This window comes from Mercenaria mercenaria, chromosome 19 (genome assembly GCF_021730395.1).
Source record: "Mercenaria mercenaria strain notata chromosome 19, MADL_Memer_1, whole genome shotgun sequence".
Taxonomy (NCBI): Eukaryota; Metazoa; Mollusca; class Bivalvia; order Venerida; family Veneridae; genus Mercenaria; species Mercenaria mercenaria.
The window spans coordinates 23082665-23099906 of NC_069379.1; the positions used below are offsets into that span (position 1 = coordinate 23082665).

General features: G+C 35.7%; 1 protein-coding gene across 1 annotated transcript in view; it reads right to left on the reverse strand.

The window, feature by feature from the left end:
- Positions 1-296: 296 nt before the first annotated feature.
- Positions 297-17242, reverse strand: part of LOC128550998 (scavenger receptor cysteine-rich domain superfamily protein-like) — a 28318-nt gene continuing 11372 nt past the window's right edge. The window contains exons 6-9 of the mRNA XM_053531231.1: positions 15427-15577; positions 14736-14896; positions 6974-7170; positions 297-353 (exon numbers count right to left, since the gene is read on the reverse strand). Coding sequence (XP_053387206.1) covers positions 297-353; positions 6974-7170; positions 14736-14896; positions 15427-15577 — 566 coding nt within the window. The remainder of the gene's footprint in view (positions 354-6973; positions 7171-14735; positions 14897-15426; positions 15578-17242) is intronic.

Genomic DNA, 17242 nt, shown 5'->3' on the forward strand with positions numbered 1-17242 from the left:
GAGAGGATTGTTGTGTTGTCTAGGTTTTGGAGAGATAGGTTAGTGTTGTTTCGGATTTCGGTGTGGTCCTCGCCCCTGATTTGTTTTGATGATCACATGATATTAGGATGGCTAGATTGCTGTTGACTCAGTAGAAGTTTTTTTTGGTGACAAACAGCAGCCGTTTTGATCTGAATCAAATGCAAGTAACCAATGACACATATACTATAAAATTATTTGGGAACAAAGGCAGATTAGATGGTCATCACAATTACTACATAATCACTTTTGTCTTATCATCACGATATTCAAAGTGATTACACGTTGAACTGGTGCCCACCTTCAATAAGGATCCAGCCAGTCCTTACATCAAACTGAATAATGAATAATGAGTTAAAACAAATGGTTTACAAAAATCTCCATATTCACTTCATGGAAGATATTAACTTTGAAGAAAACATGTGAACATTTGCTTGGGGGTGCTTCGGATTACGGCCGGATAGCAAGGAGCGTTGCGGCGCGGCGTAAGCCTTAACTTGCCATTAATTCTTCCGCAGGGAATTTATCTGGTATGTTTCCGGGAGTTCCACCATCGGGCTACTGTTGGTGCATGTCGGGATGTATTGATGCGTCTTTCGGAATTAACCAAACTGTTTTAATACAGTTGGACACGGCAGGTTGTGTTTGCAATGTCCATGTGGAATATTTGAAGGCACTTTCTGCCGTGCCAGTTCATTCATTTCATTTTTACAACTTGATGTTTGCACGACTCATAGGTACTGTGGTGAAGAGCACATACATTATGTGTCAAGCCGCCCTATACACAAACACAGCAAAGTTGAAAAAGATCCGCGTTATCTCTTGGGGAGCTATAGCTAGTTTTTTCTAAGAGGGAGCGGGCCTGTACCGGTACTAACATTGTATAAACGTTCTACCTTTGAACAATATAAATTAAAATGTATAGTGCTCCTATACAGTTTTATTTTCTTACCTATAGAATTAATCATATGGTAGTCCATGCTTCTGCAAACTATATAGTTTATAGTGGCTATAATGCGGATACAATCAACAGTGACTGACTGTTTTTTTATCAAAAAAAGGTGAATGATAGAAGCGAATGGGCTTGTACGTTGTTTTTTTGCATTCATTCTTGATCTGTATCATATCAGCCTTGATTTGCACAATATGGGTGGCCTATATAATGGTGGGGCGTTGCATAGCACGTCAGGGGGGGGGGATGTAGTCGAGCCTCACCTATGATAGGTGTGCCGCTAACAGTTTTATGCGAAGACCACAGAAGGCGGTGCCCCAAACGTTAATCAACGAACCTTAACACTGTGGATCCTGTTATAAGGTGCAGGGGAAGCGCGGCGCCGAGTTTTTGCAGTTAGGTACTCGAGTCCTTGGGAACGGAGGGGGGAGGGGGGTTGCAAAGGTGATGATGTTCCGACGGTCTGGCAGTTTTTATCCCAGAATATAGACCATAGACAAACGTCCCTATTTCCGACTCTTTCATGACGTCATCATGTTTCAACGTCCATATTAAAAGGGTTTTGAGGAGTGAACTGAACAGCCGTGACAATTATTTTAGTTAAATCGAGAAAAATTTCACAGAGTTTATAGAACAAATTCTTTTTATTTTTTGAGGGGGTGAGGGGGAGTTTATTTAAGAAATAAACCATATCCAGTCCAGGAACAAGAGTAATCAAGTAATGCCGCACACTGTTAAATCTGACGTTTATAATGCTCAAGTGTAAGACGTACCATGCTTTCCTTTTTTGCATTTAAATAACTGTATTTTTAATATTTAGAGAGTACATAACTACCACACACTGGCTTATACACAGTTATATTTGGAATCCATATAATTCAAGGGCGGTGCCCAGCTGTGTTTAAATGTAGTTTTTGTCTATTCGGCTGACATTTTCGGCATCATGGACCGCAGGTTTGCACTCCGAATTTGATATACCATGTATTTGTCACTCTAAATACAATAAATGAAAATAATTGATTAAAGCTAACTTCGGACCGCCTGGTCTTTAACAGTAACTTGATATCGACGAGATTTTTTCTTCTTTTTTTTCTGGCGTTTCAGGAGTTACTCAGGGTTTGTAAATTGCTTAAGTATTTCCACGAGCTGTCTTTTGTGTTGATTTTAGTGCATTTTCGATACATCTTTGCTTGGTTTCAATCGTTTAAAGGCAAACTCACTGGGCACTTACATCCAGTGGTGACGCACACTGTGTAAACAGAGAATGGGACCGTGCGAACATTTGACATCTTCAGGGTGTATGGGTAATTTAATAACAACGTGCGGTTGTTTCCGGCAGCTGTTCACTATTTGATTTCCAATTGGATAGTACGGTATTCTTTAATTCTTAATATATCAACTAAAAATTCTGATTAATACTAACATTTGACGCTTGCCCGGTTTTTTCTGGAACCAACTACTTTGTGGTGTAGTTATGGCGTGTGATAGCATGACTTTGCGAGCACACTGAATTACGGATGTGTTTTGGGGGTATCGTATAATTCTAAGCGTGCCCACTGTTTTTCAATGCAAGTTGTCTCTAACTGGCATTTCGGCTTCATGGACTGCTGTTTACACTCTGTATTTGATAAGACCATATATTTTCACTCTAAATACATTAACCGAAAATATTTGATAGATAACTAACCTCGGACGCATGCCAGATTGTAGTGGCTTGGTAATCGACGGTTTTTTTAATCTAACGTTCCGGAGTTAATCAGGTGTTTATAAATTGTTTCAGTATTCCAAGAGTGTCTTGTATATAATTTTATTGCATTCGATGCATCTCTGCTTGTTTCGTTCGTTTGGAGGCAAGTCGTGCGCTTACATCTAGTAATGACGAACACTGTGTATAACTGGGAAATGAGATCTTGCGGGCAGTTTACATTTTTAGGTATATGGAAGTTTGATGCAACGTACGGTATGTTTTCCAGCACCTGTTCACGTCTATGATTCACATTAGATTATTACTGTATGCTTTATTTCTTTAATATATAACTAAAATTTTTGATTAGATACTGACATTTGATGCTTGTCTGAGTTTTTTGGGATCAGCTACGTCCGTTGGACGATATTTCTGCCGGATAGTTTTCCAAGATCCAACATGCTTTGGTAATTGTTCTGCTGTTTTATGTTGCGGGTATCTCTGCATGTTGGAGGGCGGTCTGCGCATTTCTGCTTGGTCCATTTTTAGTTCGGGCAGTGAGGTTTCGTACCGGTATGCCGGGGGTCTGGACGAATGGGTGATCTAGAAGCTTTTGGTCGTTGAAATTGTTTAAAATAATAGAGATTCTGTCCAAAATTCGGACGAAAATTTGATACATACGCGGATTCGAATTTTAGTTTACATGGTTTCTATGGCGGTGCCCTAATGTTTCCCACTCATTGTGTAGGAAGTATCTCTCCATTGTCACAATGTGGAGAGGATTGTGGTTGTTGTCTTAGGTTAGATATAGGTTAGTGGTGGTTTCCGGATTTCGGGGGGGGTGTGGTCTCGCCGCCTGATTTGTTTTATGATCACATGATATTAGGATGGATAGATTGCTGGTTGACTCAGTAGATGTTTTTTTGGGTGACAAACAGCAGCCGTTTTTTGATCTGAATGCGATGGGGGGGGGGGGGCAAAGTACCAATGACACATATAATTTAAATATTTTTGGGAACAGAAGGCAGATTAATTGGTCATCACAATTACTACATAAACACTTTTGGCTTATCATCTAACATATTCAAGTGATTACACGGTTGAACTGGTGCCCACCTTCAATAAGGATCCACCAGGGTCCCTTACACAAACTGAATAATGAATAATGATTAAACAAATGGTTTACAAAAATCCCATAATCACTTCATGAAGAATATTAACATGAAGAAAACATGTGAACATTTTGCTTGGGGGTTGCTTCGGATCGGCCGGATAGCAAGAGGTTTGCGCCGCGCGTAAAGGCCTAACTTTGCCAATAATTCTTCGCAGGGAATTTATCTGGTATTGTTTCCGGGGAGTTCATCGGCTACTGTTGGTGCATGTCGGGATGGTATTGATTGCGTGTCTTTCGGAATTAACCAAACAGTTTTAATACAGTTGGACACTGCTGTAGTGTGTGCAATCCATGTGGAATATTTGAATGGCTACTTTTTCTGCGTGCCAGTTCATTCATTTCATTATTACAACTTGATGTTCACGACTCATAGGTACCGTGTGAAGAGCACATACTTTATAGTGTCAATGCCCGCCCTATACACAAACACTCCAACATCATTTTCGTGGTCCACAGTTGACTCCCTGCCAGACAAGGATATGGAACAGTTTTGTAATGTCCGAGTTCTGCCCTACACAATGACTCCGAAGCCAAACAGGCCCATTTGCCTCTCCCAAGAAAGGTTCCAGGGACAGCTTTCCCATTTACTTCACTATAGATAAAGCAAAGGAAATAATCATTGAAGGCCAAGATGATCGATTGCAAACAGATTGACTGTTGAGCCTTACACGTAGGTAGACTCTTTGAAATGGAGTTTAAAGATGTACTAAGTTCTTCCCGATAGTTAAAAGATTTTTTTGCGTAGATTTTAGGTTGCTTTACTGTCTGCTTATAATTTTTAGTAAATTATGGTTATACACGAACTATTAAACTATTTATGGGTGCATATGTAAAATTGTAAAGACTTTTCCGTTTTCTATAGAAGTGAACTGGGTAGAGAAAAGTAGCTTATGTTCTGTCTTAGACCGCAGAAGATATACTCCAGATATACAAATATATCAACAATATGCCAAAATATGTTAAACATATTGCATTAATTAATTAAAGTAACAGCTTTTTATATTGTTTAGTGAACATACGTTTTATGTACTGTTTATAAGGATTCTTGTTAACACCCGGACTCTTTGTATATTAGTCGCCGGCCATAGTTTGTGCTATTGGCCGATCTATATTTCACACAGATTTTATCTAAGTTTAACTTGGCATATTTCACAAAATGACATCATGCATGTTCTTATGCACCGGGCTTTTTGAATGACACCAGTCAAAAAATGACGGTTTGAACGGGAAACAAATTACTGTATTCAGTCAAGTTTTCCGTTGTAGAAGTAGGAAAACAAAACCAATAAATTGAATTTCCCTCTTCTGTTTATGGTATACACATGTACAAAAAACATTGCATCCGCTGTATACTTATGTTTACAACTCAGAAAAGGGTGTTAGAGTGCAGTTTTATCAATATTAAATCTATAAAATGTAACAAAAAATAGTAGATAAGGGTAGATTTCTCGGAAGCACAGAGCACCACAAACACAGCCTCAGAGCCATGCATCGCAAAGTAGGCCCACAACAAAAGAAGCTGTAACGGAAAAATATTACAGACGGGTTGCTTCAAAAATCCAACAAGTGAGGGAGAGGGGTAAAGAATAGAAAGGGGGCGGGGAGTGTGTTGAAGGGGAAAGTAGAACATTGATGAATATTCAATAGGGAATGCTACGGTCCTTAATCATAGTTACACTAAAACGTAAACAACAGCAGCGCAGACACTCGTGTACAAAAGACACATATATGCACGCACGCACGCATATAACAAGACTGTAGGGCACCACCCGAGACACACAGACGCACAAGCACACAAACGCACACATATAAGCAGGAAAAACAACTATCGGACACCGCCTTAGGATTCCGGCAGCCAAAATTAAGTTGGGCACAATAACTTACTCATAGTAAAAGGGAAGGGGATGCCAAAGCAAGAAAGCTCAATTGCAAGGGGGAAAGGATGGGGGTGATAGGGGAGTGAGGAGAAAGAGGAGAGAAACGCTAACAACAAACAAGACAACATACGCAACACAAAATACAAGACAGACAGAAAACAAGCTGAAAATAGGGGCGCCGCCTCGGAATGGTCAGTAACTTATATAAAGGAGACTGGAGGTATAAACACGTTTAGGGCATGCCGACCTCACACTTATATTTTCAACAAGTTAGACAAAACAATGTAAATAAAATCATTCCCCGCTGAGAAAGGCTCTAACATTAGTGAAAAAATATCAGATCATATTAAGTAAAACATAAAATTATGGTAAAACTTAGGCATAATTACACCAATGTACCCAACAACTTGTCTTAAGTCAGAGCACCAAGAGCCTAAGAACGATCTGAAAGTGACCCAGTCATTATACAAAATAAGAGAAATTTTTGTCGTAGTGTAAATCTAAAAATTCGAAAGTAGTGCTGCAATATAGTATAACAAAACCGTGTACTGTGGCCTAGAAGTGTAAAACTTGGCATACATGGGTTGATTATCAGATTTTCCCGTGTTGCCACTAAATCTAAACTGAACGTTAACATAACAAAGTTTATTATTATACTGAAGTGTGAGAGGCATACTCAGCTATACTTTTGACTATTTGATAAACGACATTGTGTCTGAAATCATTAGTCCTCCACCTCTGATTCATGTGGGGAAGTTGGCAGTTACTTGCGGAGAACAGGTTTGTACTGGTACATAATCCAGGAACACTGGTTAGGCTAACTGCCCGCCATTACATGACTGAAATACTGTTGAAAAACGGCGTTAAACCCAAAAGAAACAAACAATCAGCTATACTTAACTGTACTTTTTGTCTTACAGTTGCATTTTTTTTTAAATACGACTTCCGCAAATTAAACAATTATAGGTTTTATCTACTTTTATATTTATTTTTAGTTAATTTTAACTTACTTATAGACTCTTCAGGAAATATAGGCTTATGTATGAAATGACGTTTCCGGTTTGTCACTTTTAATCAAATTTCAATTTAGATAAGTACATAGAATATCATGAAGATCTGCTATATATATATGCCATAAATGATTCATTCCTGTTTTAACATAGATAGTCCGCTACCTTCATGTTTATAACTTTTAATATGCGTATTTTATATATAGGAATGTATCCTTGCCCCAAAACAGCGTCGGATACCGCCCCTATCCCACTCACCTTAATACCACTTAATTCAAAAGTATGCTTAATCTTGTACCTCTCAAATGGGTAAGACGAAAGCATTTTGCACACAACTGTTGCATCGTTATCATCCCAGTCCGAGTCACACACTGTACCCCACTGTCCGTTATGTAGTACCTCCAAACGGCCTTCACCTTTGTGCGGACCATCAGCAAGGCGAACCTGTACGCCACCTATGTGCACAAAAATATTTAATTTTGACACGGAAATTTTATGAAGAAAAAAACCTGACTCTGGTTTTGCTTGAAAAAATTATTCTGGCTTCAACATATTGAAAATAATATTTCATTTCCAAATCACTGAAACAGAATTCTGGCTCTAAGACAAATTATTTAAAAAAAAAAAATTTCATTACTCTGAAACCATATTCTTTGCTCTGAAATTGTTTTTGAACAGATTTAATATTTCATAATTACGTACTTTTTCTTCATTATTAGGGAAAAGCAGCATTTTCATCAACATTTAAATATTGAACACTGCTGAAGAAGAGTGCGAAATTGATTTTAAAGTTTAAAAGCTGTGTAGTGCAATTTTAATGAATACTGATAATTTCAGTACAGTATTATGAACAGTAATCTATACTTATACACAGGCGTAAAAGCTAAGGGATGTAGGGAGGGCAGCATCATCATCTTTTTTTCCCCAAGGCTTTTTGACGTTATATAACTTACACTTAATAAGGTAATGGACAAAAATATTTTTCTGTGTTGAAATCTGCTTAGAATTCAGGATTTGGCATGCACAAATTGCAAAATTTAACGGCGGAGGACCCCGTACCCAGCCCTCGATACAGAAATAATACAACACTTTCTCAAAATAATTTTTTTTGAGAACAAATCTCAAACACATAGACCAAAAAGTGTGAATAAAAATATTCATATTTTTAAAAATCTTTATAATAAAACTTTCATTTAAAATACAAACTTTTCTTCAGGTAAAAAACACTTGTGAAACTTCAGTTAATGACAGAAATGACTTGCTCTTAAAACTCAGCAGAATGCAGGATTTAGTTTTTAAAATTCCAAAATATTGCACGATTTGGTTCCATTCTCGTACAACCTGATATGCATGCACACATATAATACTATGTATGCACTATCTGTAAACCCAACGCACCATTGTCTCCAAATAAATGCAAGCACATAGTTTTCACGATGGGGAAACCAAGAATGCAACGTCATCAAAAATCAGCGCAAATGAGCTGTCCACACACAAAATTACGCCGATTCAGATAAGAAAGGTCTTGTACTTTTTTTATTACTACAGCTTTCGACACGAGATAAAGAGCACCGTACCCGGCCTGGAGTATACTATTTTGCAGTAGTGTTCCATGTTGTATGTATAGCTTGGTTTTTTCCCGAAAACGCGAACAGTTGGCAAAGAGGGCATGAGCTGTACCACACTTTTGTCTAAGAAAGTGAATTTTGACCGTATTTTCGTGAAATGAGGACTAGATTGACTTTCAGTTAATATCAGTGACTAGCATAATACTCAACCATTGTTTTATTTTGCTGTTTTGAAGGATATTCGATGATCTTTTATTCCAAACAAACAACATTATTAAAATGAGAACACCCACACTGACGACTTTGTTGGAGAACATCCACACTCTTAATTAGAATATTCCATTATTACAAGTGTGCTTCAAAAGATGTCTGTAAGGCAGTCACTACGTTGTTCAACAACAGATATCGTCTATACATACAAGCAGCAGTTACAAACTTAGACCGCGAGGCTAAAGGCCAGTTAAAATGGAACTGCCAAATCATATAACAATGACTGAGCACTTGTTAGGCTAACATTAATCACTGAGTATGGTGTAACATTAGGACGTACGGCGTTCAGACTGACTGCTTTCTTAGGAAATACATTGATTTAGAATAACTTTAAATATTTTAAACCTTACTTCAGAAAATGGAAGTCTCTTTCGAATATCAAATACAATCCAACCTGATCCATTATCACTTTAGGATGTAGGATCGAATTTTTTCTAACGTTAAGAATTTTTTCATACTCTGTAAGCTTGAAGAACATTAGGTTCTAAGACAAACAAGAGAAGAAAAAACACAGGTCTCGTTTTAATCTTATAGGGCATTTTCTCCACCCACTGTTCACGCATTTCTGAATTTTTGCAAAATTGAAAAAAATGATGGTACTTCATAAAACATATAATATCCCAATTAATCTTATAGATTTCAAGTCTTACAGGTTAATATGAATATAAGGTGATGTCAGTATTATATAATCATAAATGTCAATAACAAATCTCTTTCGTTATTACATGTTGACGTAATTACCCCACCCACTTTATTTTCAATGGAAAAAACGTATTTAGATCTACAAAAAAATTCTGACGTTGAGATTTTCAAAATATTTTGCAATTTTCATGACACACAAAATTGCTTCAAAATGGAAAGATAAAAAGTTGGGGTCATCGTGCATCTAAGAGATTTATTAAGAAAAAAACTGTTAAAAACTGGTGAATTTTGATATTTTTTGTTCTTTTTGTTTTAATTTGTACTTTCTAGATAGTCTATAGTGCTATCTTGAAAACTTTTTTTTACCTATAACTTAACATTATATGTATAAGTCAGGAAAATATCAAAGCCAAATCTGATCTACTTAAATAGATATTTGAAATGACCTACCCCTACTCCATTGTAAATCTTATGTCAATTTTAGGTAAAATGCTAGCCAAAAATAAGGGTGAAAATTTTTTTTTCGCAAAAAGTAGAATATATTTGGTTAAATGATACATTATTAGCCATATTTTAATTATTTAGCATTAATTTTTGGCAAAACTTTTGTTAGAAACCTATATTCCAAGAAATATTTTTCAAAATGGCGGATATCCTGAAAAAAAAAAACGCTCGTACATCCTTAAGGTGATTTTGCACGTTTGATAAAGCGGAAGTACGGCACACAGTGTATTATCATTACGTAGATCAAAGCCTGGATTCGGCGTGCGGAACCGAAATTCATTTCTTGAATGGCTAACCCAATGAGTAAAGTTCTAAAAATGACAACAATATTATATTTCTAAAGCTAGAACATAATATTAAAATTGTTAGAACGTTATTAAATAGTTCTAAATAGTGTCTTTAAATCAGCTTGAAATGCGCTGATCTATTAAAATGAATGAAAACATAAAAGACACACGGACTAATACATTTAATATCATCTAAGACCGTAGCATATATTTACGACTGAGAAATTAATTAAAAGCTGCATTGGGAACAATTTATTTTTTAAAAGATGATTTCCCATAGACACCTATTACGAAAACTTGCGTAAGGTCAAAACATTCTGTCTACCAGAAAAAGCACACGACACTATCATTTTACATTTGCCGCAATTAGCATGTTTATTCTATAATTGGTTTAATCAAATTTCAAATCAGTGTTGAAAAAAATGATCCGAACATGTAGAGCTACCGTAAGCATCATGCGGGAAAGAGATTCTTAAAGAAATGCCTTTTTGTGTGATTTCATGTGATGGCTTAAAGATTGTCGATGTTTATACACCTTTCACACTCCTCACATATTTGCTTTTTCTCTCCGTTGTGACTGTCTAAATGCTCCCGCAGAGCAGGTTTTCCGGCAAAAGTTACGCCACTAATATCACACTGCAATCCAATTTTCCTCTCGCGCTTTCTAAGGCGGTTAAGGTAATCATTTGTAGGGAATGCCTTGTGGCTCTGCACACACACAAACGTGCCAACTTCAATATGCTTGGAACATCTGGAATTCAATTTATGATATCATTTAAACAATGACAGTGAATCCGATTTAAGAAGATAACTAGTTTTAATATTTTCAATATATATCTTTCAGACACGAGCCGTAGTTGAAACACATTATAAGAGAAACCACATAACACTTAGTTTTGCGAGTGTGGTTAAGCATCTTAAAACAAAAACATTTAGTAATATAAACGACAGTGTCTACTTCTAGCAGTGGTCAGAATGCCAAGCTTTATAGCGCTGCCTCAGTAGAATATGACTCCATAGACAAATGTCATAATACCACACACAGTCAAATTTTTTTACCATTCCTAGAAGTATCCTCTTAATACTGAGCACCAAGTGTGGAAGCTTCTAGTACTATTTTTCACGTCTTTGGTTTGACTCATCCATGGAGCGAACACTTGACCTCCGGCACATAAAGTGGGCGCTCGACAACTCGCCTACCAAGAAAATAATCATAGAAATTATTAAGTGTCGAAATGGAACAATCTATTAAATTTTTGTTTGTTCCACAAAATGTGGATAATTGGTCAATCACGTGAAAACAAAGGGAAAATAGATTTCTCTTTCCAAAATGCAAGTCACCTATGTATCATTTTACCCCGTTCTCCATGTGTTCACATGTTACCGGTAATTTACAATATTTATAGTATCGCTGACTCAAAAAGTTGTATCTAGGATTTTGATAGTTTTCACATTTTCATTGGAGAATTTGTTTGTAAATCATTCGTAATACAAAATTTTATCTTACCGTTTAAATTGCACTTGCCGCAATTAACTTCTCGTTTTACTTTTATTTTTTCCATTCAGGAGGTAGAACTTTATGATATTATCATTTAAATGGTTTGCTGTGGATCTAGCCTAGGTAAGTAATGTTGATTTTAAATACTGTATTAATAAATTTAGTATTCGCGGACACCTCTCCACATTAGTTAATCTTAATAATTTCAAACTGTTTTATAAGAGCCTGAGCCGTACTTTTTGTTAACAATAGTTCAACCAGGAAAATTGTAAGGTTGTTTAAAAAGGTGGAAAAGATCTATGTTTTCTTTTCCCTTTTCTATCTATTTTTTTCGTGTGTTTGACCTACATTTATTGTCCCATTAAAGTGTGTCCCTCATTATTCACTATGCTGCGCAGTCATCCTTTGTGATTTTAGCCATGGGAAATATTGTGTTCGCTTAGTCTGTCCACTCATCATTGATGTAGGCCTATAGGGCTTTAAAAAAGTTTTAAAAAACAAAAAAAAAACAAAAAAACACTAAGATGGTTTAATAAAAATGCAAAGTCTATCAAATGATAAGTGCTTGTAAATTATAAAAGCGGGAAGGTGTGATCATTCTCGAAAAAGTAACACGGTCCTATACATGTAGATTCCACTCTACTAAATATTTATTTAGCTCAAACGCCCTACGGATTGCAACAATATTTTCAAATTGACATTATTATTGTGAAAATAAACAAAAACTGTCATCCGAAACAAAATAACAAATTACGCGCAGATTGAATGCAGCAAAACTTATCACTTTTACTGTACATGTCACATTTTAATACCATAACGTTTCTGGTTTAGATTTTTGTAAATAGTGTATGATAATTAAGAGTGTGGATGTTCTCCAACAAAGTCGTCAGTGTGGATGTTCTCATTTTAATAATGTTTTGAATAAAATGTCGTCGGATATCCTTAAAAACAGCAAAATAAAACAATGATTGAGTGTTATGCTAGTCACTGATATTAACCGAGCATCAAATCTGTCCTCATTTCACTAAAATACGGTCAAAATTCACTTTCTTAGACAAAAGTGTGGTACAGCTACATGCCCTCTTTGCTAACTGCTCGCGTTTTCGTGAAGAAACCAAGCTATATGAACAAAATCGAACACTACCGCAGAATAGTATACTTCAGGCCGGGTACGGTGCTCTTTATATCGAGTCGAAAGCTGCAGTAATAAAAAAGTTACAAGACTTTTCTTACCTGAATCGGCGTAAATGTGTGTGTGGACAGCTCATTTGCGCTGGTTTTTGATGACGTTGCATTCTTGGTTTCCCCACCGTGATTTTTAAAAGTCTAGAATTCAGGTCTCAGAGCATTTCAAAAGATATTTTCTGCTCGCTTCACTCGCAAATCTGGTATCAGTTAAATATATTGTACTATATTAAACTAAAGCCAAGGAGAGGGCAGGAAACAGACCCACTGTCTTCTAGTCAAACAATATATATTTGCTTCTTCTCCCTTTCTCTACCCACCGGGCTGCTTGTGCCTTGTTTAAGGTCTAGACAGTAATCACCTTTGTTTTACCTAAAAAGCAATTATTATTCAAACATGTTGGTGAACCTTATCAGACATTTTTGTTTGCATTTGCATCACATAGGACACACAGAGGCCAGGGCATGCTCATGATGTTCACAGGTATAATTATTATATTTTTTTCAAAAAGTGGGAAGATATACATCGAAATGCACCAGAGCTGTTCTACAATTCATTTTTTTCAGTTGGAGTAGCCCCCCACCTCCACAACCACATAAAAAATTCCGATCAACATCCCGTTTAGGCTGGCTTTGCCCCTTGGGGCTCATTTATCTTTTAGTCTTTTAGGTATCAATTTAATTATAATTTATGTATAGGATCATTAAAAGCATTTTTACCGGTTCTGCTTAGATAAGTTTATTACTGCGCTCAAAATAAGGAACAGTAATCTGGGTCTAAATGCTTTTTATTTAAAAATGTGATCAAAGAGACTTGCATTTAGCTATTTCATGTGTATTCAGGCAAATTGCTCGAAACAGAATGTATGTCTTTATTGCGATTGTTAGTTTTGAATAACATAACAAAAATTTTCTGAGAGGAAAACAAAGGAAATTATCTTTGGTTTACTCTAATAAAGGTAATCTGGATCTCAAGTTCTGAAAAAAAAATCTGATTTTCATAGAAGGCCAAAAGCAGTTTTTGGCTCCGAGTAAAACTATAAAATCTAAAATGGTACCTTAAAATACATGGTTAAAGTCATTTTTCATGACTATAAACATACTCTCTGCGTTCTCTCTAAGATAGGATGACAGGTTTTGGCAACTAGCTTAACAACGTTCTTGTCTTATAGAAACAAATTCAGCTTGTTTTCAATAACAGAATCATAAAATCCCCCAAATCTACTTGTACTTCATTCATAGCATTTGTTTTCTGTGAGCCCTCGCGATGTTTTCTGAACGAGGATCATCGTCATTATTTTCAGGCAAGACTAAGGCGAAAATTATCGCCTAGGTTGATTCTTTCGATACTAAGGCTATTTACAGAAGAACCGACCCCATTCTCTGTCATATTCATCCAGTGAACGAGTTTTTGGCATTAATTTTCGCATACCTGTGTCCATTCTAACATTTATTTTAACAGTGTTTAGGAGTTTGGACCCTTAGTAATTGAACACGATTCTTTCATGATTACAGAAATTTCAAATGTCTAAAAATGGAAAACTCTCTTGAATTACGGAAGTCTATCAAAAGAACATGAAATACATTAGAATAACTTGTATTTAAAATTGTGTGTTCATTCTGAAACATTCATCAAAAAGATAAAGCGTTTTTCTTGATAATAGAAATTGTTTTACACGACAAGCTTGGCATCGCTCTAAAAATGTAAGTTGTTACTATAAGTTACTGGTTCCTTAAACCATAATTTATGTAAGAGTTGTCAATACTGCTCCGAACGGTGATTATTAACACGGAGTATTCGATTATGTTTTTATCGACGATCAAATTATAATTCCAAGTAAACATCTTTGTTATTTGGACAATCATACTTTGATTGGAAATTGTTGAGTCCACACTATTTAATTCGTTTTGAAAGAAGTCCGAGACTATTTTAATACCACATTCAGCAGGCAAATACACATATACACAGAAAACGTAATCATAAGCATATAATTACATAAAAAATTCTTCAAAAAAGTCGAATATTGCCCTTTTTCATACTAACAGGTTATAAAAATACAAATTTACCACATTTTAGTCCCACAGCATTTGAAGACGAGCAAGACGTCTGGAACGAAGAGACACACTGACGGATATCACTTTCATTGCCGTTGCATTTCACTCTGTCCAGAACACCACTTTTGTTGTCGCCGAAATAGTTTGATTTATATATAAAATGTTTCACATCTCTGTAAATATGAAGATACCGGTAATACAGGCATGATAGTTCTTATACTACCAGTACATCAAACAATGTTTGATTTCATGCAAATATCATTTCTCGTGGGTATGATTGTTCTGATATTTTCTTTTGTATGGCAATATCTTCTGTACTTCAAATTGTTTAAGTTTAAACCTACGTTGACAGAACTATGTAAAGTGACCCATTCCTGGATTTCTGACCAGTTTTCACGCGTTGGTATGGGAATCAAACTTGGGTTCTTCTGATCAGGGTTCAGTGCTCTTCTCCTTAACCACTTTCCTTTGTATTTAAAATTATAGTATATTTCTTAAAACGATCAACTTCTATAAAATTACTTTGGTGTTATTATTCACAAATCTACCACAGAATTGCATCTCAGCTTTTTCAATAATCTCTAAGATACATTTATACCATTTTTACGCTCGGTTAAACCCTACGGCCATACTCTATATTATTTGACTTTTTTATGAAAACTGTGGTAATCAATAGCTTATTTAATTCTGAACATATTCTTACGATGAATTATATCCTAGCATGTTACACACTACACGTGCTTCATCCTGTCCAAAATTTTGATCACAAACAGTTCTCCAACTCCCTTCTAAGTTAATCTCTAACGTGCCGTCCCAAAACCCCGAGCCTCCGTAAAGTCGAACCTGTGTAGCTTCTGTCAAATAATCAAAGCACTAAAGGTGTTGAATGTGATGAGCACATCAAAAGAATATCAAATTAGTTAGTATAATACTTCAGGTCAAAAACAATCAATTCTACTAGGGAACCAGTAAAACTAACACAAAAGTTTAGAGAAATACATTCGGATATGGTGGTTTTTGAAAATAAACGTCATTTTTGTCCTGAGGCTCCGTAACCGGACGCCTTATCCGTCCTCTAGGGGCTGTCTAGACGTCCAGTAAACATTTTTATTTTAAACAAAAGCCTATTTTGATAGAATGTATTCGGAGAAGTAAAACTAAATTTCAGTGTTAGTAGTAGTACCAGATCACGTCATTTATATTTTAATGGAATTCTATCGTCAGGAAATGTGACAGGAAAATGATATGTCTTATAAGATACATGAACCCTACCGTTTTAAGATTATTTTTCAAAATAAGATAAGGATTTTAAGTGTTAAATGGACATAGTTATATGTGAACATGTGAACGAATGAACATGTAAATGCACTGTGGACATTGTTTCTCTTATAAAGAATATATAGGAATAGGATTTAGTTGAAAAGACTCAATCAAAGCGAGTCTACTATTATTTTGCTTGGTTGCATTCTATGCTTCGAAAGGATCTCTTATAGATTGATAAATTTTATTTTGAACTAGCATAGTGCGTGATCACACTACAAAAATCATTGTCGTTTTTAAAATATTTTATCAAACATTCTTTTGAAGAGACCATCAATTAAGACTGTTCAGATTATTCCGGTTTGACAAAAAAAACAACAAAAAAAAAAAAAAAAAAAAAAAAAACTGACCGTCAAAGGGCGTGATCACTCTAAAGAAATTCTTGTCAGGAACTGTCAGTCCGTTCTCAAAATGTTTTACTCAAATGTTTAAATGAAGCCCATTAACCAAGATTGTTAAAATCATTCTTAACACATTTTCTAATGCAACATTTTTCAACATATTTAAAGATTTTCTAGCAAAAAAAAAAAGAGATCAATTTTAGATCACCGTGCACTGCACCTCGCCGATGAAGGTCCTGAATATAAAGTTTTAATAAGCTTAATTAAGTAAGAAACCACCATATTTTGCGTTATATCTGCAAACAAAAGCTTATACACAGGCAAGCAGACGTTTGCAGCTGATGCACCAACCAATAAAAAATTTGCACTTTATCTAGTGTTACGTGCATTCCGATTTGTCAAAAAATATGGCCACCAGAGTTCATGGTCAGTTCTTCCTATATGTATAGATGATAATTTAAAACACTTCTCGTTAGAAAAAGCTGACCAAATTACAAAATAATATCAGAGAAATTATCCCTGGCAAGTCGCTATCTAAACTGTTCCATCAATCTTGATTCATCAAAAGACACGTACTCCCCCAAGGTGAAGAGAGTGTGCTTAACTTGCAGCACTTTTGGCGTTCCTACGACTTTTCACGTTTCGAATGTATTGCAATACACGTACTAATTTTGCGACGGATAAATATAACTCGTAGTCAATTTCGAATGGAGCACAAATGTTTGAATCCGTTTTTTCAGTTTTACTGTTCTTTTTATCTGTGGATAAGTTTTGAGGTTTTGCACAACTGAACATGGTTAATTAATCACTTCATTTACACCTGTGAAATCTTCTTTTACCGTTGGCGAATTAGTCATT